The sequence below is a fragment of the Phalacrocorax aristotelis genome, chromosome 2, assembly GCF_949628215.1.
Source record: "Phalacrocorax aristotelis chromosome 2, bGulAri2.1, whole genome shotgun sequence".
In the NCBI taxonomy this organism is placed as follows: Eukaryota; Metazoa; Chordata; class Aves; order Suliformes; family Phalacrocoracidae; genus Phalacrocorax; species Phalacrocorax aristotelis.
Window position 1 is genome coordinate 63,779,147 of NC_134277.1, and position 24,781 is coordinate 63,803,927.

General features: G+C 43.9%; 1 protein-coding gene across 2 annotated transcripts in view; it reads left to right on the forward strand.

The window, feature by feature from the left end:
* Positions 1 to 24,781, forward strand: part of SLC66A2 (solute carrier family 66 member 2) — a 65,805-nt gene that overhangs the window by 37,564 nt on the left and 3,460 nt on the right. For both annotated transcript variants that reach the window (XM_075083861.1, XM_075083862.1), the window contains one exon: positions 4,336 to 4,552. In XM_075083861.1, the coding sequence (XP_074939962.1) occupies positions 4,336 to 4,552 (217 nt within the window). The remainder of the gene's footprint in view (positions 1 to 4,335; positions 4,553 to 24,781) is intronic.

Consider the following 24,781-nt stretch of genomic DNA (forward strand, 5'->3'; position numbering starts at 1 on the left):
GCAAAAGAACAAGTGAGGGGGAGCCTGTCACACTGTAGCCCAGCGGTTGAGACCCACCAGCACGCAGAGTTGTAGGTTCCTGATCCTGCACCCTTGAACTGCATGTACATTTTACAGTAAACAGACCATGGATAATAACCTGAAATAATTCTCAGCCATGACTCCATTTTGTAACTGTCCCAAGTTGGCTGAGTTACCATTATCAGGCTCTTTCCCATCACCTAAGCCCTCAGGTTTTGGATTCCAGTGTTGCTAAGGGAGGCGTTGGACATCTGACTGCTTGGCCTGGACTCCTTTGATTGTGTGCAGAAGTAGGCTGTGACAGGAACAGTCAGGTCAGGTGTGCAGGCACTGCGGTCCAGAGTTAGATGATGGAAATTGGTGGTTCTTTGAACAGCAGTCTCCCAAAGCAGAAGACTTAGCTGTAGCCTGGGGGGAGGAGGATTAACTACCCAGGTATCTGTTTCGAAAGGCACTCAGAAGTAGAGTCTCTCCAGCATGCTCTTAGAATGAGTTAGTGAGCAGTGTTTTTCATACACTTTTGACTTTGGTTTGATTCTGGGAGGCAGTTTGGGTGAATAGCTATGAATTTATGGTGTTTATAAGAAGTGAGAGTACAGTAAAACAAAACCAGTAGCCTTCATAAGAAGGAAAGAGTTAATTTCCTTGGTTGAAGCTATACAAAGGACTCAAATGCAAACTCTCCCACCTCATAATGACAGGGAATGTAAATTGCGAGCACTTCATTGACCTCAAATTCAAGAAGGAACCAAACAAAAAGTGGGAACTGGGTCAAATGACTAAAGACAAGTGTAAGTGAATGTAGCACAAGGATGTAGGTACAGAATTAGAAAGGTCAAGGCACAAAATGAGATGCAACTAGTGAGAGAAATTGAGAGCTACAGTAAATAATTTTTAGGATGTCAAAGGCTTTGCTTCACTTTCCCTAAAGGAACTAGTGTGGTAACTGACTTGGTATAAAATGCTTCTTGACTAAAAATAATATAACTGCTTGGACCTCTGTGTCATCCTTAAGTGGAAGTTGATACTGTAGACTCTTCTTTGTGTCACTTGGCATCTATCCCACACCAGAATCTTGAATTTTCTACTTGTGTTTTGGCCTGACTAGTGCTAACCGTGGTTATTTGCAATGCAGTCTCTGCCTGCTTTACATTTCTCGTATCTGGCATGCAATGTGCCTCCCAGAGGAGGTCTTTTAATCTCATCTTTCTTCACCCTGAAGCTGTGTAGACTTTTCTCTAGTCAGTGCACAAAGAACCTACAGAGCTTCTCCTTCCCCCAGCATCAATAGCATTTTCCAGCGTAAATCTCTCATCTATCAATGGATTAACATGTTTAAAATGCAACTCACTGAGTGGATTAAAGAGCTCAGGCATGGGTAATAAGATATAGTACCTTTCAGTGCAGTAATGCCAGTTCAGATCAATCCAGGATGTTAGTGACTGGGTTTCACCATTTGAACTGCTTCGACTGAGTATGGTTACAAACTCATGTCATGAATTTTTCTCTGGGCAGGACAGGGAGCTAGTGAGTGGAGTGAGCTGTGCAAGCAGTGCCTTCCCATTTCAGGGAATAGAAAGATATGCATCCAGATTTAACTTGGACAGATTTTAAGACATTTGATAGAAATAACTTGTGGTGCAGTGGGTTTTCTTGTTTTGTCCTTTAAAGAAAAGAGGTAATGTTTGCTGGGGGGGGGGAAACCCAATCTTGTCTTTATTAGTTATAATTATCTTCAAATGTGAATGATGTTTGCAATAATACTTACAACTTTGTTCAGTTCTGCACCTCACGTGATGTGGCCCAGGGCACTGATTGATGTCGTGTGGCTATCTTCTGGGGAAAGTTGTGGCTACATCTGCCTCTCCCCTCTGCTGCAGATGGCTCTATATGCAGGGGGATGGGACTGGTCTGCACACACATGCGGATTTTGTTCTGGTTTTAAAATGCCCTTTTTCTTTTTTTGAAGGGACAGTTCCCTTTTGTTTTTAAACATTTAAAAGCCTTTTTGCATATACCTGTCACAGTAGTCAGCACAAACATTTTTCCTCTGAATGCATATAGCTTCTGTTACAGAACTAATGTGTTTGGACCCCCTTGAGAAGGCAGCCACTTGGGAAAATTAGTCACAGTTTCTTTCCAAACCTTGAAGTGATGGGTATGTGATTTTTTTTCCCCCCTCTGAATTTTTGAAACAATTTGTCAGAGAAGATAAGCTTCAGCCTTGGTTGAAAAGGAGCAATCATGTGGCAAAACAGTTTAGCAGTTCAAGTGAGGGCCAGAGAAACTAGTCCTGTATGAAAGGTCAGGTATGCCGTTCTCTATCTTATATATATATATTTTTTTTTTTTTCTTCAGTTCAGTCATTCTTTTACTTCTTCCTGAAAATAGTTGTAGTGCAGAGTTTGGTGATGTGTAGTGTCCTAAAGTAGACTTCTGCATTTCAAGAACATATCAGTTAAGTACAACAATTAGTGATTATATACTAGGTTTTTTTTTAAATAATTCAGATGTTTTTCTGTAAGCCTATGTCCTGGTTTCAGCTGGGATAGAGTTAATTTTCTTCCTAGTAGCTGGTATAGTGCTGTGCTTTGGGTTTCGAATGAGAATAATGTTGATAACACACTGATGTTTTAGGTGTTGCTGAGCAGTGCTTACACTAAGTCAAGGACTTTTCAGCTTCTCATGCTTTGCCGACTGAGAAGGCTGGAGGTGCCCAAGAAGCTGGGAGGGGGCACAGCCGGGACAGCTGACTGCAACTGGCCAAAGGGATATTCCATACCATATGATTTCATGCTCAGCATATAAAGCTGAGGGAAAGCTGGGTGGGGGGCCACTGCTCAGGGACAGGCTGTGCATCGGTCAGCATGTGGTGACAATTGCATTGTGCATCACTTGCTTTGTATATTTATTATTATATTGTTATTGTTATTATAATCATCATCATCATAATGATCATCATTATAATCACTATCAGCATTATTATAATTGTTATTATTAATACTATTTTATTTTATTTTAGTTGTTGAACTGTTCATATTTTGAGCCCTGAGCTTTTTTTTCACTTTTACTCTTCCGATTCTCTCCCCCATCCTACCTGGGGGGAAGTGAGCAACCGGCTGTGTGGTGCTCAGGTGCTGGCTGGGGTTAAACCACGACAGGCTATTACCAAGGTTACAATTGTTCTTATCTCATTTTGTCTTTCTTTCTTTAAGGAAAACATTACCAAGCAAAATTTATAGCAGAAACTAGAACTGGCTCATAACCTACTATTTGGAATTGGAGACTATATAGCATCATGATAGTTTTGAGCAGAAGAGAATCTCAGTCTCTTTCCTGTGCTAGTCATTAACTGTCCTGCTTCAGCTGAAGTCTTGTTTCACACAATAGTTTTTTCATCTGTGCATGTTATTTTAATAGAAATAATGCTTAAGGTTTTCAGACAAAAAATGATGAGTAAATTATCATCATTACCAGATTTCTTGGCTGCCTAATACTAGGTTCAGGGACATTAGTACTTACATGAATGGAAATGGACTTCAGTGCAGCTGTACTGAATACGCACATGAACAGCTGGCGTAGCAGGAGGTAATTGCATGTTTAAGTGTTTACATGGGTCCATGGGTTTTTTAGCTGGCCTCATGGTAGCTGTGTGAACATTGACTTTTTTTGTTCCATGAACTTCCGAAACTTCCACACCCCCACGTAGATTTAGTTCTTTTATTTATTTTATGAAACTGAACTTGGGGAAATAAGGATATGGTGTACAGGGATGGGTGTTTTAAAAAGGATCTTTGAGCATGTGGAGAACGCAGGAGGAGAAATACAGCATATGCAGGACAGCCCTGACAGCTGCTGGGAGGGTTTAATGAGTGAGGGGCCAAGGGTCCTGCATGCCCAAGGCAGCACAGCAACCAGATTCAGACTAATGCTGTTGAGTCCAGGATTAGAGATCTAATGACTATATAGCTATCTTGAGAACCAAGAGGGTCTCGTCTAGGGCCAGAACTGTCTGGAAGAGTGTGCTTCATGTGTTCTTGCCTCTGGCTGCCACCAGTTGCTAGTTTTCAGGTAGTGGTCTGAGGCAGTATCTATTGAACACTGTGTCAAAGTTGAATGGCCCTTTCTGGAAAGTAAATGCAAGTTTTCCACCCAACATCTATGAATGCAAGAGCTCTGAATTAAAATGAAACACTTGCCTTTTTAAGGGTTGAAAGCCAGTGCTTGTTCCCAGTTCTTAGTTCCATCCTGATTAACCTTGAGTCCAGTTGGGAAAACATGTTTTATTCTTGTTCCATTCCTATTCTGTTGCAGATTTTGACTTGAACTATTTTTGGCATTGGAGCAAGTTTACAGACTACGTGCAGTGTGTCCTGACCTTCACTGGTGTGACTGGTTACATCACTTACCTCTGGCTTGACTCATCTCTCTTTGTGGAAACGCTGGGCTTCCTTGCAGTGTTCACCGAGGCTATGTTAGGTGTTCCCCAGCTCTACCGTAACTACCAGAATAGGTCTACAGAAGGAATGAGGTATGGTGTTTGTCTTATGTAAAACAAGTAAGTGTGCATGCATGTGTGTAGGTAAATCTGTGTGGGGTGGAAATACTTTTCGAGGCAGGGCAATGTCATCGTTCTAAATTTTACTTGAAAATACAAGAGCTGTTGGAGTAGACTCTGTCAGTAGGAGCTGATGCAGCACTGCTGAAGGCAGTGGAAGCTCCACTACATCTCTGAGGTCTGATGCATTGTCCAACTCCAGCTGGACAGTTCCAAGGTGAAACAAATTTTAGTAAAATAAACATGTAAAACTACTGCTGTTGCCATTAGCAATATATTGTAGTTTGACTCAAAGCTGTGCTACACTGGTAATTAGAAATGGACTAATGAGATCTTGCATATCAAAAGTAATAAAGAGGAAGAAAATATTTTGTGCCTGCAGTGAATAACTGTCAGTTTAACTCAGATATTAGCTCATCACTTTTTCTCACATATCTGCTTATCACTTTTTTGTAATACATTATTATGTATGTAGGAAATGACATGAGTATTTATGTGTAAAAGCTTGTAACTGGCATTTTGAAAAGCTCAAATGAGACATTTACAGCCATGACTGGGAAACCCTCTGTGAACAAGTGCAGGACAGAAAACTTTAATCTTGTGCCCACTGTTGGGGCACTAAACTACATTGTCTTTTCATGCTGTTTACTGGATATCTCTACCATAACACTCAGATTTCCAAATTGCAAAGGCAACTTGTAAAGCTTTTCAAGAGAGAAAATGTTCACTGTGGTTCATCAGTGCCTTGGTCTGTAGAAACAGTACAGCAGCAAATTCAGTTCACAAAGTGCTGTGATCATTTGTGACTCTGTCTTCTCTTTCATTGTTTTGAAATGACTTCTCTTTCATTGTTTTTAAACTTTCTGGGATAATTTTTACTTCAGTCAAAACAAAAAAATCTCCCCACCACCCCCAAACCAAAGTAATTCTGCCCTTTGTTTATATTGTTCCCTTTACTTGTTTGGCTTGGAGACACTTCTAGCTACTTTAAGTTCTTCCCTGTCTTGAAATGTTCTTGAGGGAATGTTCAGAAATTGCTTTGATGCTTAAGGCATTTTTTGATTGGTAGCCCCTTTGGTACAGAGTGAGTTAGGATTGACTTCCAAAATATTGAGGTTTCCTTCATGCACACACTGCCTTGGGAAATTCTGTACCTGTGATATCCAGAAGGCAGTTTACCTACTAGGCCTTCTTTGTGCTCTGGTTTGACTTTTCCCTCGTACGTTTTTTATCTGTGAATCATAATGCCATAATGCCACATTAGGATAGCTGCTGCCAGATAGTGTTTTGCTTTTCCTTAGCTCCTCTCTGGGGACCTGAGTTTCAGTTTTCCAATTTCCTGTATATGCTATTTAGCAAAAGAAGAAGAAACCCCTTTGTGCTACACAACAACACTTTCTTTGTAAAGCATTAAGCACAGAATTGCAGAATTGTTGTCTAAAACTGCTTGGCAAGAGAGTGCTGTGTTTAGTCAAGAGAAAATAGCGTAAAAGCTCGCGTTCCCTTGCCATCAAACAGAACCAAGTCCAGCAATAGCCACCCGCCATATCAGCTGTGCCCAGAGGTCTTCCAGAATGCATTCCTCTCTCTGGTTCTACTCCTGAAGGAGTACTTTGTGTGGTGTTGGACATCGATGGGTCTGGGGACTGCTGAGACAATATACAGCTTATGCTGCTTTACTGCAGTTGGAGTACGTTCATGCAAATGCATATGTTAGTACTCTTTCTTTTTTCAGGTTATATTGCAGTTTTATATATGTTCAAGATACCACGTATACTTTCTAGCACCATGCAATCCTGAGTTGACTTGGTGGTCTCTAAGCATTACCAGGCTGTTTCAACTGTGCGAGTGGCTTCCACTGGTGTATTATCTTCTGTTGAAGGAGCTGTTGGAAGTATTCCCTCTGAACATCCCTTCCTATGCCTGCTTCTCTGTCTAAAAGCACATCAGAGAGGAGACCTGGAAGCACTGAAGGGAGCATGTAACAGACCAGCCAGGCTGAGTACTCATAGGACTAAGTTTGTGAACTTGCATGGTTATTGACCAGATGGGGGGGCTAGTTGATGCCCACTGCTCTGTGCAGTTACTTAGTGCTCAGTGCAGAAATAGCATGCATGTGGATGGTTATGCTGTCAGAAGCAACTGAACTGGTGATCCTCTGCCCAGTCAGCTGGGCCATAATGGCTGGCTGCCGGACGTGCTCTTAGGAAGCCTCAGCGGCAAAGCAAAATAGATAAGTGTCAGGTGTCTTTGTGGCTTTAAGCTTATTGGAGAGAGCAGTGAGAATTAAGCTGTTCTATTTAGTGCCCTTTTGGACAATTATCACATCCTGGTTGGAGATGGTAACTTCTTAAACTACAGTAATTCTGTCATCTATGGTGCATGAGTGAAGCCCATGTCCCTGATACACATCACAGCCTTTAATACTGCCAGAGAAGGGGTTGTTTGGAGGCCCTCATGGCTTTGCTGAGAAAAGCAGCAACATGTCTCTGAACTGGGGCAGAATGGGACACAGCAGCTGATATATTAAGTCTGTTTCTCCTGGAGCAAATGATTCCGTTCCTAAATGTAAACTGACAAAACAGAAATCGAGAATAAGGTTACAGTATGTGGCCACACCTGATGAGGGTATCCTGCCAGACTCCTCAAACATTGTCTTGTTTCTAAGAAGACGCAGCAAATAACCCTACAGCCCCCTCCACCCCCCAGTCACCCCTTTCTGTTTAAATGAGGAGTTGGGGATTTCTCATGCTTGAGAGTCATTTCCTGATAAACTTGGAGACTAGAGGCCATGAGAGAGGTAATTGGGACAGGTGGCTGTGGTGGCAGGCAGGATACCCTTTGGGAGTCTGTTGTGAAAACAGTCCCATCATCTCGCCTCTGTATTTTGGTCTACTACAGCCTGAAAAGTCCGCTACTGAAAACGTGCTCAGTGTCTGAGGTAAACATCCAGAGGACATCTGCAGCTGAGTCAATTATGTTTATTGTAACACGGCACGCCTGGAGTGAAAGAAGCAGTTACGAGCATTGTAGTGCTCCTGAGAATGAATCTTCGAGTTCTTTGATACCTCTGTTCTGCTGGATAGAGATCCTCACTTCTTATTTCTATTTATGTCTTCATTTCTCCCTACTTCTCTTACTTTCCTTGTTCTTGTAGTGATACCACTAGTGGGTCCTGTATTTTCCTCCTCTGCTCTTTGAGAGAAGTTGGCAAGAGATGGAAACAATAAAAGCCTAAAGGGAGATGCATGCTGAGTAACAGCTTTTGTGGAGGGAAAATAGTGTACTATGTCCTGGTGGGCTCATGTTAGAAGGGTGGAAATTTTCCCATGATTAAGGAAACAGAACTAAGCCAGTCAAAGGAACAGAAGTTTTCATTATGTTCTCATCTGATTACTTTTGGAATTAGTACCTTATAGAAACTTAGAGCTCTGTTCAAGCATTCAAGTACTTTTGAATAGTTGCAAACCTGAATAGTACGGTCATAGTTCTATTAATTATGGTACTAACCTTGGCAGAAGTGCTTGTCTAATGAGCTGTGATACAAGTTAATACCTATCAAGGGAATAATCACTTGATTTAATCTCCATTCAGTTCAAGAACTAAACTAGTTCTGTCCTGTCACCTAGTAAAAGAGTAATGTAAATACATTAATTGTTACCGGGATGGATTAGAATCATGAGTACAATTATGTTTGCATTGGTTATAAAACTGAGGAAAGCAACCTCAAAACTTAAAAGCTTTGCAATATAGGAGGCATCCTGTTGTATGGGGAAAAAAGCATCACGAGGTTAAAAGATTGGTCATCGCTTACAGATTTTTTTTTTTTTGTATTATGTGGTAAGATATTTCAAGATCTTGATATCAGAATCAACCCTCCCCCCATCTTCCAGGCAGTACACATGCCAACTCTGCCACAGTTGTGATCTGATGCTCCTCATATTACTAACTGCCTTTGCTTTGTGACAAAAAACATGCAGACAAGAACTACTTCTGTCATTTGTCTTTGTGTCCCCACTCCTAAGGTACTTGCCTCCCATTTGCTTTCCCCTTTTATTAAACTGTAGTAATGAGAAAAGGTTGTGTTCAACAAGAGGCAGTGGAGATGGAGGGAAGGTTGGCTCTGGATCTGGCAGCAGCACTGCTGCACACAGAGTTAGGGACTTGCGGGTCAGTTCCTTGGGAGAATCGCATCCGTGTGGGGACAACAGCTTTTGTGGAACTCCTGTGGGGGGCAAGCGTGTGCTTTTGCGCAGAGGTGGGGAGAACCACATCTCTGTGGGAGGCGTGGGCTCATGCAGGCACTGGTGTTATTATGCACCCTTCATAATCCCGTCAGACCTCCCTCCACCACAGGGAGAGGGTGGGGGGTGTACTTCTGTACGTCTGTGACAAAGCTGCCCTACACAGGGATGTGTTAATGCTGGACTGCACAAGGGTGCATTTGGTCCAGGGCAGTCTGTTGTATTGCTTTCCTGCCCGCTGCCCTGCCCTGCTCTGCTCCGGTAAAAATAACTGCCCTTTCTTGAGTTTTTCACAAAAGCTCATCAAAATCACCTGGCAGTGACCCTTTGACTGTCAGCTGCTGCTCTAACCCCACGGAGCAACGGTTTCTTTTCAGTCAGTGCTTGGAGTTGAGAGCCTCTGCATGGCAGAATCTCACCAGGTCCAAGAAGGAGTTCTGGCAGTAGGACTGAGCTGGGCTGCATATCTTGAAGTCTCAGAAGCCGCACTCCAGGTGATATTCAAATGTGCCCATCAATGGTTACCTTGGAAGAACGTGGGTCCAAAAGGGGACATCCTTTTGCAGCGGTTGTTGGGCTCCTGGTGCGCACTGTTGTCTCTTCCCCAGCTGCACGCTGGGCGTGAGGCAGCACGTGCTGTGCCTGGATCAGGGCTGCGTGCGCAGCTGCAGGGTGGGAGGCACAGAACCAGGGAAGGGCTGTGTCATCCCTCTGCGAGCTGTTTCCCGTCTCTCTTCTAGCCCGTGGCCAGTTTTCAGTCTGCTTGATAGGAATCTCCTTCCTGCACGTCCTCTGTCTTTTGCATTTGGCTGACACTGGGTCAAACACTCAAAACTTTGCGACCCAGAGACAGCTGGCCCAATCAGTGACCCTGCTAATGTGTTGGTATGAGCCCGTCTCAAGTAATCTGTCCTGAAAAGGCTGAATGAGGAAAATCTCATTATTTCATTCAATCAGATTATTGTGCAATGAAATAAATAAAATAGTAATTTACTCCCTCCTTTGGCAGTACTGGGTTGATCTGTTTTAAAAACCACAAGTCACTGAAGGAGAAACAGCATTTATTGTCTCAGAAGCTGCTGGAACTAAAAGTTGCAAATCTTGAGAATGCTTTTCCATTCAGAAGTGTTTTATGAGGTGTGCTGCAGCTGTGAGCTTGTTGCAAGCAGGCATTTATCTGAAATGTATCCAATGAAATAAATGCATTGTAAAGAGGTATGAAAGATAGAAATGATATTAAATGTATATCCTGAGATATTATTTCCTCTTTTCCCCTGTAGATAACATTAAAAATACTAGAAGACAGTATTTCATAGGAACATAAAATTTTGTTGAGGGGTGCTTTTAGTTAGTACTGCTTTATAGCTTTTTCCTTTATGACACATGCAGCTCTTTATATAATTTTTTAAGAGAAGCTTTTGACTTCTGAAGACAACATTTGTCCCAGAGACAAATCCTGGCTTTATTCAAACTTTATGAAGATTAATGCAAGCTGCTAGATTTGTCTGCCTGTATTGGATTAGTCAGGTGCTGTGATGAACAGATGTAGTAGGCTTTATTCAGGTTTGGCTAACCAATGTCTGGCCACCTCCTCTAGTGAGATTTTAGATTTAAGGAGATTGGGCAAGTGCTCTAAAAATGCCACTGCTCTGGTTTCTTGGGATTTTTTAGCCTGAGGGATTTTTTGAATAGTGAATAGGTAAAACAGCTCCAGTGAGTTACTTCCTTTGGAGTTCTGCAGTTTAAAAGAAAACAAACCCCTAAGTTAGAGAGAAGCAGCCAGAGTTGTGGATGTTTCTGTTCAAGCAGTAACTACAGAGCAACTTTGTTAGATATCTCTGCTTCTTGGAAGTTCAGTAAAGGAGAAGGACAAACTAACTGGAAAAGTACTCTAAAAGTGCTAAAAAGAAGGGAAGTTAAAAAGAGGATGATGCAGACAATGGTAGTATTGATTTTTTTTTACATTTTTTCCCAGCTCTTGTTTCTCACTGACAGACATTGCATGGATGAGAGCAAAATGAAACAAGTAGGAGTAGGGATAAGGTACGCCTACATGACAGATTTCCTTTTCTGAGTATGCCATATACTTAAAGGAGACACTAGCCAGTGCAATGGTGACCTGAGTTAGTAGTGCATTGTTTCCAGTCCAGGAGTAACACCAAGGAAGCTGCTGAAGAGAGAGGAGTGTTTCTCTCAGGCTTTGGAATAGTAGCCTGCAGGTGCTGATATAACAGTGTCTTCCCTTACTCTTAAAATAGTAGCTGGTTTATATATTAATCAGTCAAAATAGAGAAGAGGGATATGGGAAGTGGGGACCATTTAGTTAAAAAACAGAAAAAAAAAAACAGAATGGCTTTGTGGTGTCAAATCATCTGACCCAACTGAGAAGCAGGTTTTTGTTACAGAAAGCTTTGTGTAGGCAATCATAAGGGACTAAGTTGCAAAAGAGAAAGTGGTTTTCCAGAGAATAATTAGGAACTAAAATGTAAATCTGGGACCCTGGCAAATGGAGAAACCAAATCGCCTGGTGGAGAAGGACCCTGGGGGTGCTGGTTGACAGCCAGCTGAATATGAGCCAGCAGTGTGCCCAGGTGGCCAAGAAGGCCAACATCATCCTGGCTTGTAGCAGGAATAGTGTGGCAGAAGGAGTAGGGAAGTAATCGTGCCCCTGTACTCAGCACTGGTGAGGCCACACCTCAAATACTGTGTTCAGTTTTGGGCCCTTCAGAACAAGAGGGACATTGAGTTGCTGGAGCGTGTCCGGAGAAGGGCAACAAAGCTGGTGAAGGGTCTGGAGAATGTATCTTATGAGGAGAGGTTGAGGAAACTGGGTTTGTTCAGCCTGGAGAAGAGGAGGCTGAGGGGAGACCTTATTGCTCTCTACAACTACCTGAAAGGAGGTTGGAGGAGGTGGGGTTTGGTCCCTTCTCCCAGGTTACTATAGGGCGAGAGGAAATGGCCTCAAGCTGTGCCAGGGGAAGTTTAGGTTGGACATTAGGAAAAATTTCTTCACTGGAAGAGTGGTCAGGCATTGGAAGAGGCTGACTATAGATGTGGTGGAGTCACCATTGCTGGAGGTGTTCAAAAAACGTGTAGGTGTGTCACTTCAGGGCGTAGTTTAGGAGGTGTGGTAGAGCTGGGTTGATGGTTGGGCTTGATGATCCTAGAGATCTTTTCCAACCTTAATTCAAAGTCTTAAGTGTGAGCCAGAAATATATTTGGTAAATGGAAAATTATTAGCACTACTTAGAAGTGGTTTGTACTTGATGTTGTATGGGCCATTCCTTAGTTTCACTGACTTTCCTATTGCACTGTGTTAATCAAAACTGCCAGTCTGCTTACAAATTGCCTATTTTAAACTATTCTCATAATTTACTGTGGTTCTGTGGTTGTATTCATTTGTCTTCCTAAATTCTCTGTCTTTCTACTCAGATCTTTAGCTTTCATCGTGGGTCTGAGGCTCCAGCCAGCATTCATACAATATTCTGGGGAAGTTTTAACTTATTTCATTGTTTTGCTTTGGCAACATTTCTTCTTTCACTACTGTGGCACTGATGTGTTGGTTACTGTTGTCCTTTATGGTGGCCTTTATGTGAAATAGTCTGGGGTTTCTTATTTTTGGACTTTGCATACACATCCAGGTTTGCAGGAGTTTGGGGAGTAGTCCGTAAAAATTTTTATGCTGGCATGGACCAGGGTTCGGTACAACTGTAAGACGTACCACTTTATAGCTCTTCCCCTTTTCATTTGTGGTTCTAATGGATACCAGGAACATCAGAATTCCCTTCCCTTCCTTAAAACAGCCCGAGCTATTTTAAAGTTAAGAGGTTGAAGAGAATGGTCTCTAGTCCTCAGAAGATTTCTAGTTTCTTCTCCTTTTGAAGTGTTACTACATCAGGAAAGTAAAGAGGCTTGGTCTCTCTTTAGTCATTCAGAATGAGGGCAGTGTCCTGTCAACATGTGAACAGATAGATTGAAACCATTTTGTTCTGACCCCGGGAAGCAAACAGGGTCTCTCTTCTTCTCCACACCCTCTTTTCAGTCACAGCAGACTTGTGATCTCTCTGCTTTTAATCCAGTGTTCTTTCCCTTCCCTGTTTGGTGCTCCAGGTTCAAGGACCTGCACTTTCTGCTTGACTCTCTGTGGACGTGTGGCCTGCGGGTTGATGTGCTGGGGTCAGCTCTGCAATCACCTCCCTGCTTGCCTGCTGTGTCTCCCCAGAGCTGTTCTCTCAAGGCCTGCAGCAGCACAATATGAGGCGCCAAAGACAGTTCTTTTGTTCTGTGTACACTCAACACATCTGAGAATTTCAGGAACTGAAGGAAGAGGCAGGTGGAAAAACCCAGGAGGGTGTGGGAGACCTTCCTTCCCTCACCCTCCCAGCACTTCTGACCGTGTGAGCAGCATTATTCACTTCCCTTAAGCATCGTCCAGATTGTAGCACATTGTGGACTGCTAAAGCTCTTGCACATATTGAACCTCTTTCTCACTTCTCTTCCCCTGGCACCTCATCCCATCAGTTCAAAAAGTAAATTCAAGCCAAATTACTTCAAAAACATTCATCTTTTACAAATAGTTCAAGGCTTCTTTACAGTAATGGGAATAAAGCACTGCTGGTATATCTAATCAATGCTGTCTTCAGTTGGTGCTTTTCTCTGTGCCCTGAAAATTTGAAATGCAACAGAAAATTTATTGTACTTCTGTTACAAAAACATTCCATTAAGTTTGGGCACTCCGTTTTCTGCTGGCAAGGAAGTGTCATGCAAAGTATTTTGCATAGTTAAGGTCAGGTCTTGCCAAGTCACAAAAAGTCAGAGCTGAGTTTATCATGAAGGCATATGAGAGATGAAAGTTTTCTAAAAATGTCTTTTTCCTCTGTTACCTAACAAATTTGGGAACAAAAGTGCCTCGATTCTTGAAATTCCAGCACCTGTATTGTTTTGCCAGAGTTCACCACAGCCAGTTGTGTAAGTGGGATAGGCTATCTACTTATGTGGCTGCAGAATTGTCTCCCTCAGTGCAGTAGGACTGAGTGGGATTAGAAATATAGAATGGAAGTAAAATGAGATTTGGGGTTGGAGAAATGCAGATTGAGATGCAAGGATACAAATATCCATAATGATAATAGTGACTGTGATGAAGACCTGTAAAGTGAGCGGAGTGGTGAGTAATTTAAGTGGTTAATAGATGAGCTAGAACAGCAGGAAAAAGAGGTTAGTGGAACTTAAGCCGGGAAGTGACTTTGCAGAGTGGTCCAGAAAGACGAGCTTTTCTGTTACAAGTTGACTGCAATGGTGCATTTGGTCCCCTGCTCCTCAGACACAGAGGAACAGGCAAACAGAAGAAGAGGAGTGGGAAGTGCGGTGACTGGCATGTTGGATGATCTGCCTGAAAACTGAGACAGGGGAGGGAGTGCTTATAGCGTTCTTGAGTGGGATGTAGAAAGAAACAAACCTGGTGTCAGAAAAAGCTGTTTCAACAAGGCTCAAAGGTAGGTTTTTAATTTGTTCCAGGGAGGATGTCTGGGAATCATATATGTTCACATAAGGGAATGGAATTATATGCCAAGCAAGATGTCCTGGCATCATCAGGTAGGCTTTCAGGGTAGTGGCAGAAGCCCTGTCACTTCAGATACTAAATCTTATATTAGAGAATTTCCTAAAACAGGATTCATAGTGTGCAAACGGGGCAGATGACAAGAGTTTGGGAATGAAGATAGGCTAGGGGATGTCAGTCCTTTTTGAACTGCAAGGACCCCGCTCAGGCTGAAATGTTAAGGTTTGTGTCATGCTACTGTGTGTGTGAGATGTGATTGTGACGCTTTTATTTCCTCCCTACAGTATTCAGTTCTGTTCACAACAGGGCTTTAAAGCACCCCTCTGCAGCCATGGTGGGTCAGGGGTAATGCTGCACATGGGAAGTGGCTCAGAAAGCATTGGTTTTTGGTGGCACCTTCTGACAAAGCACAGTCTTCCTGCTGGGCTTTGCTTTGAGAAACAGCACACAGGTGTGTGGTGCGTCTCTGTTGCATGAACTTCACTTCTGTAGCTCTGTGCGTGCACGTGCACGTGGAGGAAAGGGGAAAACATGGCATTTCATATGTAGACTTAGGCGCTGACATACCTTCATATAGAGCTTGCAAGGGTTATTTCCTTATAATGGTAAAGCATTTTTGAGCAGAATGTGAGCTTTGTTTCTTGCAAAAATCTTACCTTATTTCCAGGCAGTAGGCTGACTGGAAGGTAGGACTTTGTCCCTGCGTGATCACTGTTGTTTTACACAGTAGTATGTTTGGAGTTTTCATTTCTCCGGTGTTCTCTTAGAATGTGAGAAGCATTTTACTAGCTGAAGGATATGATTAATTCATGAAAAGTAATGACTGTAATAGCATTAGATTTTGTCCTTGGGGGCGTTGGCTTTGGAGACAACCACCAAACGCTAGTCATCAAGAACAAAGGAAGTGCTAGAGCTAGGACTGTTACCTTGTTTATGTTGATCTGAGTGATAACTGCAGTTATTGGACTGGAATACTTAAAGTGTGCTCAGGCTATGTACTGGTTACCATATGAAGATGAAGGGAAAAATGTGTTCAGAATACCTCAGGGTAAATTGGATGAAGAGTCTGATAATTTCTTTGTTGTCTAGGGCAGGAAGAAAGGAAGATTTCAACGCGTTACGATTTGAGCCTTGGGATACACAGCTGTGCTGAAACAAAGCTCTATTCCCTCCTGTCTTTTTATTATCTTTCAAATTGAACGTGTCCCAGATTATTTAGAACCAGAGAAGGAAATACACTGAATGGTGTTACACAGGGTCATTATTTTGCCATCCGTTAGCACTAGCCCTGTGGGGTGTAGCAGTGGTGTCCCTCCTGGCAGTGGGCAGGCTGCAGCAGCCAGGGTGTGGGGGGCCAGTTCGCCCAGGAGAGGCGAGCCATGGGAAGGAGTGCTGCTTCCTGGGATTTGCTGCTGCATGGCAGCAGGGGTGTCGGGATGGCCCTTTCACCACCAGCCTTTCAGTGGGTGGCGTGGGGCCCTGGGGGTGCCAAGATGGCTGGTTCAGCTGGCTGTGCCAGGCGGCTGGAGAATAGATGGGCAGCACGAGAGCATCTAGAGCAGCATTAGCCAGCAGCTGTGCCTTCAGCTCCGTTGATTCTAATGCCTTGAGCAGGAGGTGAGAGACAGGGAAAAGAGGACAGATGCTCAAGAACAACTTCATGAGTGAGGATACCGAAGGGTGCTGTAATTTAGGTGTTCTCTGCACCATTTACATTAGGCTGATACTACTGTGTGTGTTGGCAGCTGACTGTATTACTGCGAGCAGTGCAGGGTGTGATTTGCTGTCCTGGTGCCTGAGGAAAGCTGCTCCCTGTCATGAACAGGTCTTAAAGCTTCCAAATCTGCCAGCAGCAGAAGCAGAGCACGTCTCATACATGTTCATATCACATGTCTGAGCAGACCTGAGCTTTGCAGGCTGACCAGCATCCATTTGTGTCTCCTGGCAGGAAGGGCACTGGTGTGAATTGTGGTTCAAGTCTTTCCCCTGATCCACAGAAGAGATTTATTTCACACCTGCTGCACAGACTTAGGGTGTTTGAAGCTGTTAAAACCTGCTGCTCTTTCTGCAGCACAAGTTAGAGTACTAGAAATATTTTGTAGCTGTTAAGGGTTACCAGTTTCTGGACTGGTACAGACTAAACTTCTAAGTGTAGAACTAAACTTTAGGCGTAGTAGCTTGAAATAGCCAGAGGCATACCAGTGATCCTGGACTAACCACCAGCCCCAGCCCCATACTGCATGTCTTGTAGTTTCCCCTTGACTCTCCTTAGACAGATATGTTCTAACGAATAGTGGCTTTTGGGTGGGTGTGCTAAGCGGGGTCAAGGTGCCTGACATCCTGCCACTCTTGGGAGTTTAAAAGACAGATGTTCATGAGGAAAAATAATTGACAAATACCTGTTTACCTTATTTTTCCATAAAACTTTGCTGTTCATTTGTGAATCTGCATAAAATGCATATATTAAAAAAGAAGCCACCAACAAGCTTTAGACTTTAGACTGCATCTTTCTGGGTCTGTTTGCCTGACAGCATTCCAGAGTGAAATCCTCCATTTCATCTTTCCTCAGTGATGTGTACAGTCCTTGAAAATCACAGGAGCTTTCAGGTAGTTTGTTCTTGTATTGCAGCACTGTGTGGTATCCATTACTCATGGATGTGGCTTTGACTCAACTGCTTTAGCTCGGTTCCAGAGATCCAAAATAAATGCTGGATCTCTCCTGCTGCATTCTCCTCTTAACTCCTGCTAGCATTGTGGGGCTGGACAAGCGGCTCTGTCTGGAGATAGTCGGTGCTGCTCCAGCCTCAGAGGAATTGTTGAGAAGTGAGGTAAGGAGCCCTCACCAAGGCAGCGCATGTAGGACTGGTGAACATTTTCATGCTTGGATTCCCACCTGGCTGTGCAGTATTTAAAAATAAGATCTATGCTTGCTCACACACAAGGACCTGTCTTAGGACATGCATGTTCAGTTTGCAGATTTTCAAACTTCAGATGCTTTGGATATCTGATCCCAATGTTTTCTTCTTCTCTTCTCTTTTTTTTCCCTTTTAATAATTTTTGGCAGGCTAAACAATTTGGTTAGCATCAGGAGAACTCCTTTTTTGTTGGGCCATATGGCTTTTTGTTAGGAACAAATGCTCTGTTTATTAGTTTTTGTTTGTTTTGTGCAGTGTTAAAAATACCACGGCATTCGGGTTTCATGTTTTCTGGTCTGTGTTTCACTGTTGAAGGCAGGCCAGCCTCTGATTGAAGTGCACTGTTACGGATGCTTGCTGTCTTCTCTAAGTAGACTATTTTGGAGCTGCAAATGGGAGCTGAAAGTTTTCCAAAGTCAGGATGTTATAACTGAATCTGCTTTCTCTTACAGACATTCCCATGCAAATGGCTTGTGGGAGTTAACAGCTTAAAAGGTTGCAGGAGAGATACCTTCTGTACCCTCTTCCTCGCTTCCCAAAACCAAATGCAGTGTTCAAAATATTCATTGACAGGCTGTTTCGATGTGGACCTTATTCCTCAAGGAAATACTAGCTTGGTAGCTCTTAAATAATTTTATTCTGCTTTTATATGCCCAGTCATTTAAAGAACTGTCACCATTTTTTAACCTATATAAAAGTGCTAATATATGAAGAAATGTATAAAACTGTGGCAATCTAAAAAGTCAGATTTTTGAATCTGGCATCACCTGTGTCTTGGTCTAGCACTTGGCCATGATGTGGGGAAGTCGTGGTCAAGTTCCACTGATTCTTGAACAGAAAGAATCCAGGCTAATTCTCTTCTTTTTAGTTCCAGTTGCCTGGGGTAGAAAGAAAGGAAAAAAAAAACCCAAACACAAAGAACTTTCAAAGTAGATAAAGGTCAATAAATTATACTAATTTTTCTGTTATTGAAAATAAGTTAGGATTTTTTAGTTCATTGACTGTCTGAGCACAATTAGCACTAAGTTTGTGACTGTAGCAGGATGTAATTACATCAGGGCAACACGTACCTCCTGTTGCTATTTGTGCTTAAATGTCTGGTCAAACCACTACAGAATTTCTCACCAGAAGTCACCGTCTAATGTCTGGTTCTCTTTGTGTCTTCCAGCTTGCAGGGTATTTTTGGGTTTGTGTGTTAAGCTACAAACATGCAGAGTCATAACATTGATGTGAGAAAATCTGCAGTGCAAACAGGAAGCGAGTACTGCTGTCTCTGTCTTCTTGTGTAGGTTTTCTGCTAAGTACCAGCCCGTGTTCTGCAGGCTGCTGCTCTGCAGCTCTGCTAATGTGCAACAGTGTGCAAGTTATTTTGATGGATGGTTGCAACTAGTCTTAGCCTGGTTTACCAGGGAGGAGGAGGAGCTGGCTTCATATCTCGTATTTTTTGGTAGTTTGTGCTCTTTCAAATCAAAGAAGAAGAAAGGTGTAGTGACCATGAAGTAACTAACGTTGAGCAGAGTGTGCAGAGATTCCAATGGAAAATCAGAGACTTGAGACTGTCACAGCCAGGTTTTGAGCAGAAGGGATGCAGATGCTGAAAAGCTTTGATTCAAGTAGCATTAGTCCTGGGTAAGGGGGGTTGCGCCTAAATATCTGGCTAATCTCATTGTTCTGTAAATTACTCAGCCTCTAGTACAGTTCCTCAAAGAGAAGCAGCAGATAGTTTTTCTTCTTTTGAATTCACTTTACAAGCTCTTTCTACATCTGAATAATTTGGGGAGTATTCTGTAAGAATTAGGGTTCTTTGGCTGACTGCGGATATGGTGTACTTTTAGAGGTGCTTTTTACCTCTAGTTGCTGTCACTTCAGAATTAACACACAACATACAAAGAACCTGAATGAAGTGAGTTTTTCCTTGCAAAAAGTGAATGCTGTTTTCCAGCATGCCATGTATTTATTTAGCAAATTAAGATTGGCATAGTGTCTTTATGAAATCTACTATCAGTTGTAGAGAACAGCAGCACTGTAGGGCATTTTTATATTACCATATTAAAAAATAGCATTTAGCAACCCACCCCTAGGCTGGTGTCTGATCAAAAGTGACGGTGTCCTTCTGAGAATTAATTCCAAGAGCAGAATAAATTAGTGCTCTTTCTGATTTAAGATGTGTTGAAAAATACAAGCTTTTCCTCTTTGTGGTCAATTGCAATTTACACAGACTTGACACTGACTGTTACTACATTAGCGACTCCTTGTAACGAGCTCATCTGTAAGGAAGGTGCTTGCTTTTAGGAGGTTTGTTGTCATTGGATACTGCAGTACTGATTTACATTACTGGGAAGTGCTATTTTTACTGCAAGTCTGCTTCAGCCTCTGGCAATACCAGCTATTTCAGCGCAGTTCCTGCCGCCTGCCCCTCCAGTTGGCATCTCCCTTGTCGCACAACTAAATGCTGCCATTTGTTTATTTCTGCCCCCCCAAATGGCTCTGTGGCCCTGCTCACCCCTAACCGGTCACTGATTTGTGCTAAGGGCAGCTGTGCTGTCCTACTAGACCGTATCCTCCGTTATCAACAAGGTGAGCATTTCCTGCCTTCCATGTCTCCCCAGCTTAGCTTTGAGCTATTTCAGGAAAGATGGCAGTTTCTTTACTCCTAAATTCTGCTTTGCTGTGTAGCCAGTGCTGAGCAGAACAGCTTCGCTGATGTGGCTTTGCAGATGTCAGGAAGATATAGCATGAAGTTGGTCTTTATGAGATAGGTTGGGAAACTTTTGCTGCATGCAGCCTCCATGTGCTGTGCTGTCCGGTCTCAGGCAGTGTTGCTGGTGGGCCCTGACTGCCTCTTGCAGCAAAGCCTCATCTATGTTAACAGCGCAGCATTTTCTCTTGCACCGCAAAGCCAAGGGCCAGACGGACACCAACAGGCTGCAGTCTGCCAGCTGGCGGCACCTGGAACATGGCATTGCGAAGGAGCAGAGCCACACACAGGGCTTGTTCACCACCACTGACTGCCTGTGTTGGAGCTGCTGCTGCATCACGTGGCTCTCTGGGAGACTCACGCTGTTGCTGTGACCCGATAGGTTTTCCATCACATGGCCTTCAGGAGAAGAAAGGTGAAACTAGAGGGTTGCCCCCTTTGGTGTATTGGTAGCTTGTTAAAAATGAGCCTCGCATGTCTTACAGGAAGGGAATGGAGCTTCATTCAACAAATGGAGGTTACAGCAGAGCAGTAGAAGAAGGGCTTACGTGTGCTCTCCCCTTTTTCCTCTTCCTTCCCCACAACCAACTGAAAACTCCCATTTCTTTTGGACAAGAAACCCTCTCTTTCTGCACAGACACTGCTTTTTTGCTATCTGCCCCAGATAGGTTTGTTTGTTTCTTTTCTACCTGAAAGTAAGAATAAATACAAGAATTACCTCTCTTCTCCAAGCGAGTGGTTGAAGTTGAGAAGCTGCGGACAAAAACTGGCTTTTCTATCCTGTGTGGCATCCTGAAGTGACACGGTAGTTGGAAGTATAAGAGCAGTGATGGTGTATCCATGCGATCAGTCACGCATAGTCATGCACGCACCATTGCATTATTGCAAATGGCATTTGTGTACGCAGCAAGGACAAGGCAATTGCACAGCCCAGATAAGGGGGGAGGACTGTTACTATTGTACCCGAGTGTCTGGAAATTAGGACATGGCAAGAAGCCGTGTTGATGATATAAACTTCATCCAGGCCCTCTCCCAGCTTCCTGAAGCATGGGGCTGTGATGTGGTAGTGGGGCCAGGGCCAGTTCTGTTCCCCCTGAGATGCCATGCCGACACTCAATGGGTTTCTCACCAAGCTGAAACTTTCAGGCTGTGTGTGCAGATGGGTTCTGGTTGAGATGGGGGAGAGCCAACAGCAGTTGTAGCTTTTCCCCTCCCTAGGTAATGCACTGGAGGAGTGAGACACATACTTAATTGGAGAGGGCTCTGGGGGGCATTCAGGGATGCTTGCAGATGTTACAGTGATGAGGTGGGGGTCCTGGGCCAGTGCACACCTCTTTGCTCATCCCCTAGCTTAACCCTGTGGTGGGTTGACCTTAGCTAGACGCCAGGTACCCACCAAGCTGCTCTATTACTTGCCCTCCTCAGCTGGACAGGGGAGAGAAAATACAACGAAAGGCTCATGGGTTGAGATAACGACAGGGAGATCACTTGCTAATTACCTTCATGGGCAAAACAGACTCAACATTTGAATAAATTCAAATGAATTGAATTTATTGCCAATCAAAATCAGAGTAAGATAATGAGAAATAAAACCAAATCTTAAAACACCTTACCCACACACCTCCCTTCTTCCCAGGCTCAACTTCACTACCAGTTTCTCTACCTCCTCCCACCCGAACGGCACAAGGGGATAGGGAATGGAGGTTTTGATCAGTTCATCACACGTCTCTGCTGCTTCTTCCTCTTCGTGCTCTTCCACTGCTCCAGCATGGGGTTCCACCCATAGGAGACAGTCCTCCACGAACTTCTCTAACGTGGGTCCTTCCCATAGGCTGCAGTTCTTCACAAACTGCTCCAGTGTGGGTCCTTTCCATATGTTCTTTCCATGGGGTGCAGTCCTTCAGGAACAGTCTGCTCCAGCGCAAGTCGCCCACAGGGTCACAAGTCCTGCCAGGAGCCTGCTCCAGTGAGGGCTTTCCACAGGATCACAGCCTCCTTCAGGCACATCCACCTGCTCCAGCATGGGGTCCTCCATGGGCTGCAGGTGGATATCTGCCTCACCATTACCCTCCATGGGTTGCAGGGGGACAGCCTGCCTCACCATGGTCTCCCCCATGGGCTGCAGGGAAATCTGCTCTGGTGCCTGGGGCACCCCCACCCCCTCTTTCTTCACTGACCTTTGTATCTGCTGGGTTGTCTCTCTCACATATTCTCACTTCTCTCCCAGCTGCTGCTGTTGTGCAGCAGTTTTTCCCCCTTTATTAACTATGTTATCCCAGAGGCCCTACCACCATTGCTGTTGGGCTCAGCCTTGGCCAGCAGTGGATCCACCTTGGAGCCGACTGGCATTGGCTCTATCAGACATGGAGGAACTCCCAGCAGCTTCTCACAGAGGCCTCCCCTGTAGCCCCCCCGCACCACCAAAAGCTTGCCACACAAACCCAATACAACCCTGGACACCCTTGTCCCAGGCTGTACTCGTCCATCTGTCCATCCCAAATTCAGGTGGTTTCCAAGGACTTTTGTTCCAAGTTGCCAGTTCTTTTCTGTTCCTGTCATTCTCTGTCCTGCTCCATCCTCTTTTATCTAACCCATGTCATCTGACGCACCTCTTTACTCCTCTGTCTCCTTGCATTCCTCTGGAGCTTTTCATTGCCTCTTCTCACTGCTTGCATGACACTGTCCCTGTTTCCTTGCCAAGCTGTTTTCAGTTACCCCACGCACCTTTAGGTCTGTGCTGGACATGCTCCTTTTGCCCACTCCCAGCCTCTCTGGAGAGCAGCCGGCACTCCCACAGTCACTGCTTTGCATTGACCCTGGGCTCCGAGAACCTCGGTGCAGCTGCAGTACTAGGATTTTGTGGAACATCAAGTGGTTTGTATGTTTTTATTTACATTTTTATAGTACCTAGGTGATTTGCAGATTTTCTCTGATGTTTGTTCAAACTACTGGCCAGAGGAGGATGTATATTTTTTGATTCAGTGACAGACAGGTGGTGTTAGCTCTTTAAACTGTTACATTTTTTAGGAGGTGTGCTCCTAGTGCTTGGCTCCTGTGGCACTGCTAAACTGCATGTGTCTGTAAGGTTTCCCCCAGTGATTACTCTTCCTCTGGGGGAGTAAACTCTTTTGTAGGCTGTACATCTTCTGACAGTGTGTATTTTCTCCTCCTCGTCTGCATTGTACTGTGGGGTCGCTTTGAAGACCCAGCTAGCTTTCTCCCTGGGCAATACATGACAAATATCCTTTGCACATTAAATTCCTATTCAGATATTTCATGGCATCCCTGAATTGCCTTTCTGTCAACAGCAAGCATTTAGTTTGACCTGCCAGGTTTAGCCTGTGCTTTTAGTGAGGGTCCCCAACCACGCCAGGACAGATTCACAATAAAATTGTGACCAGTTGCCCAGCAAACACTGATAAACTTAAAGTCAGAGGAGGAGGAATGTTGGCTGCCTGCAAGCGAGGTGCCAGTTTTATTACCCTCAGAGTTTATTGCCCTTCCTAATTAAAATCCCAAACAATCCCTCCCACTGCCTGCATCTGTAAACCTCCCATAAGTGTGATGTAAGGTGACTCAGTGCGTCTGGGAACATGCACAAGGCAGGTGGTGCAGGCTGTTTGCGCCGAGCACAGATGACACTATGGGTTCAGCAGTTGTTTTCCTTCTCCGATTATTTATTTACATTTTTAGAATGACCTTGGGTGGAGAATGACTGCTCACTCAATCCCATGTCCTTGCTTGCACTTCCATACAGAGGCTTTGTTTGGAAGGTCCATAGGATTGTAGGCCTGTTTTACACTCTCAGTCATGTGGTACGAATTACAAAAAGGCTTGTGTTTCCATCGTGCGACGGGGCAGTACGAACTGATGCTCTTGGCCACCCTTCCTGTATCGGGAGAGAGTGGGCTGCAGCATTTGGCTTGCAATAGCATTGTGAACTTGTGTCCAAAATACAAATTATGCTAGCTCCCTTCCTGAATGTTTGAGAAATGAAATTAAGTCCTACCCTGCTGCATGAGCCTGATGGAGTTTGATGAATTGGAGTCAGTGCTGGCAAAACATAATTGCCCATAATTATGACAAATCACGCGCAATGCTCATACTGTGAACTACAAAGCTTTTGCCCACTACCACTTATCCAGCTTTTTAAAAAGCTCTCCTGTTAAAGTGCATGAGGCTTGGAAAGAGCCTTCAGGATCTGGTTGTTCACATTTTGTTGAGGGAAGTGAAAAGAATTTGATCTGTTTGAAGAACTTGCTTTTATTCCCCAGAGTTTCTCCTGATGTGGGGGAGCAGGAGCTGGACTGCAGGACAGGGTATGGCTCAGCACTACAGCAAGATGAAAGCGAGGATGGCTATTGAAAGGAAGTCTGAGCGTTGCTCTTGATCTGTGTCCTTGATAAAAATCCCTAGTGACGTTCATCCTTCCAGTAAGAGCTGCAGGCATGTCATTTCCCCTCTTTCTGTATTACTGGACAATCTGTCTTCCTTTGGTTTGGCATTTTCTGCAATAAAAAATGGTTTCTTGTATCTATCAGAAGTGTTTGTTTCAATAGATGCTAAAAAAGTGTGTATGCGTGAGAGAGCAGCCTATGTGTTACTTCACCTTGCATGAGCACAAAATTGCACGCAGAAGTAGTAACTGCTGGGATGAATTGCCTTTGTTTTCCATGCACTGTATCACTTTGGTTTATGGTCAGTGCTGTCAGCATGTGGCAGTCATGTTTACAGAGCACCGCTGAGTCAAATATCCTGGCTGGGTATTTTAAAATGTTGGATACTTTC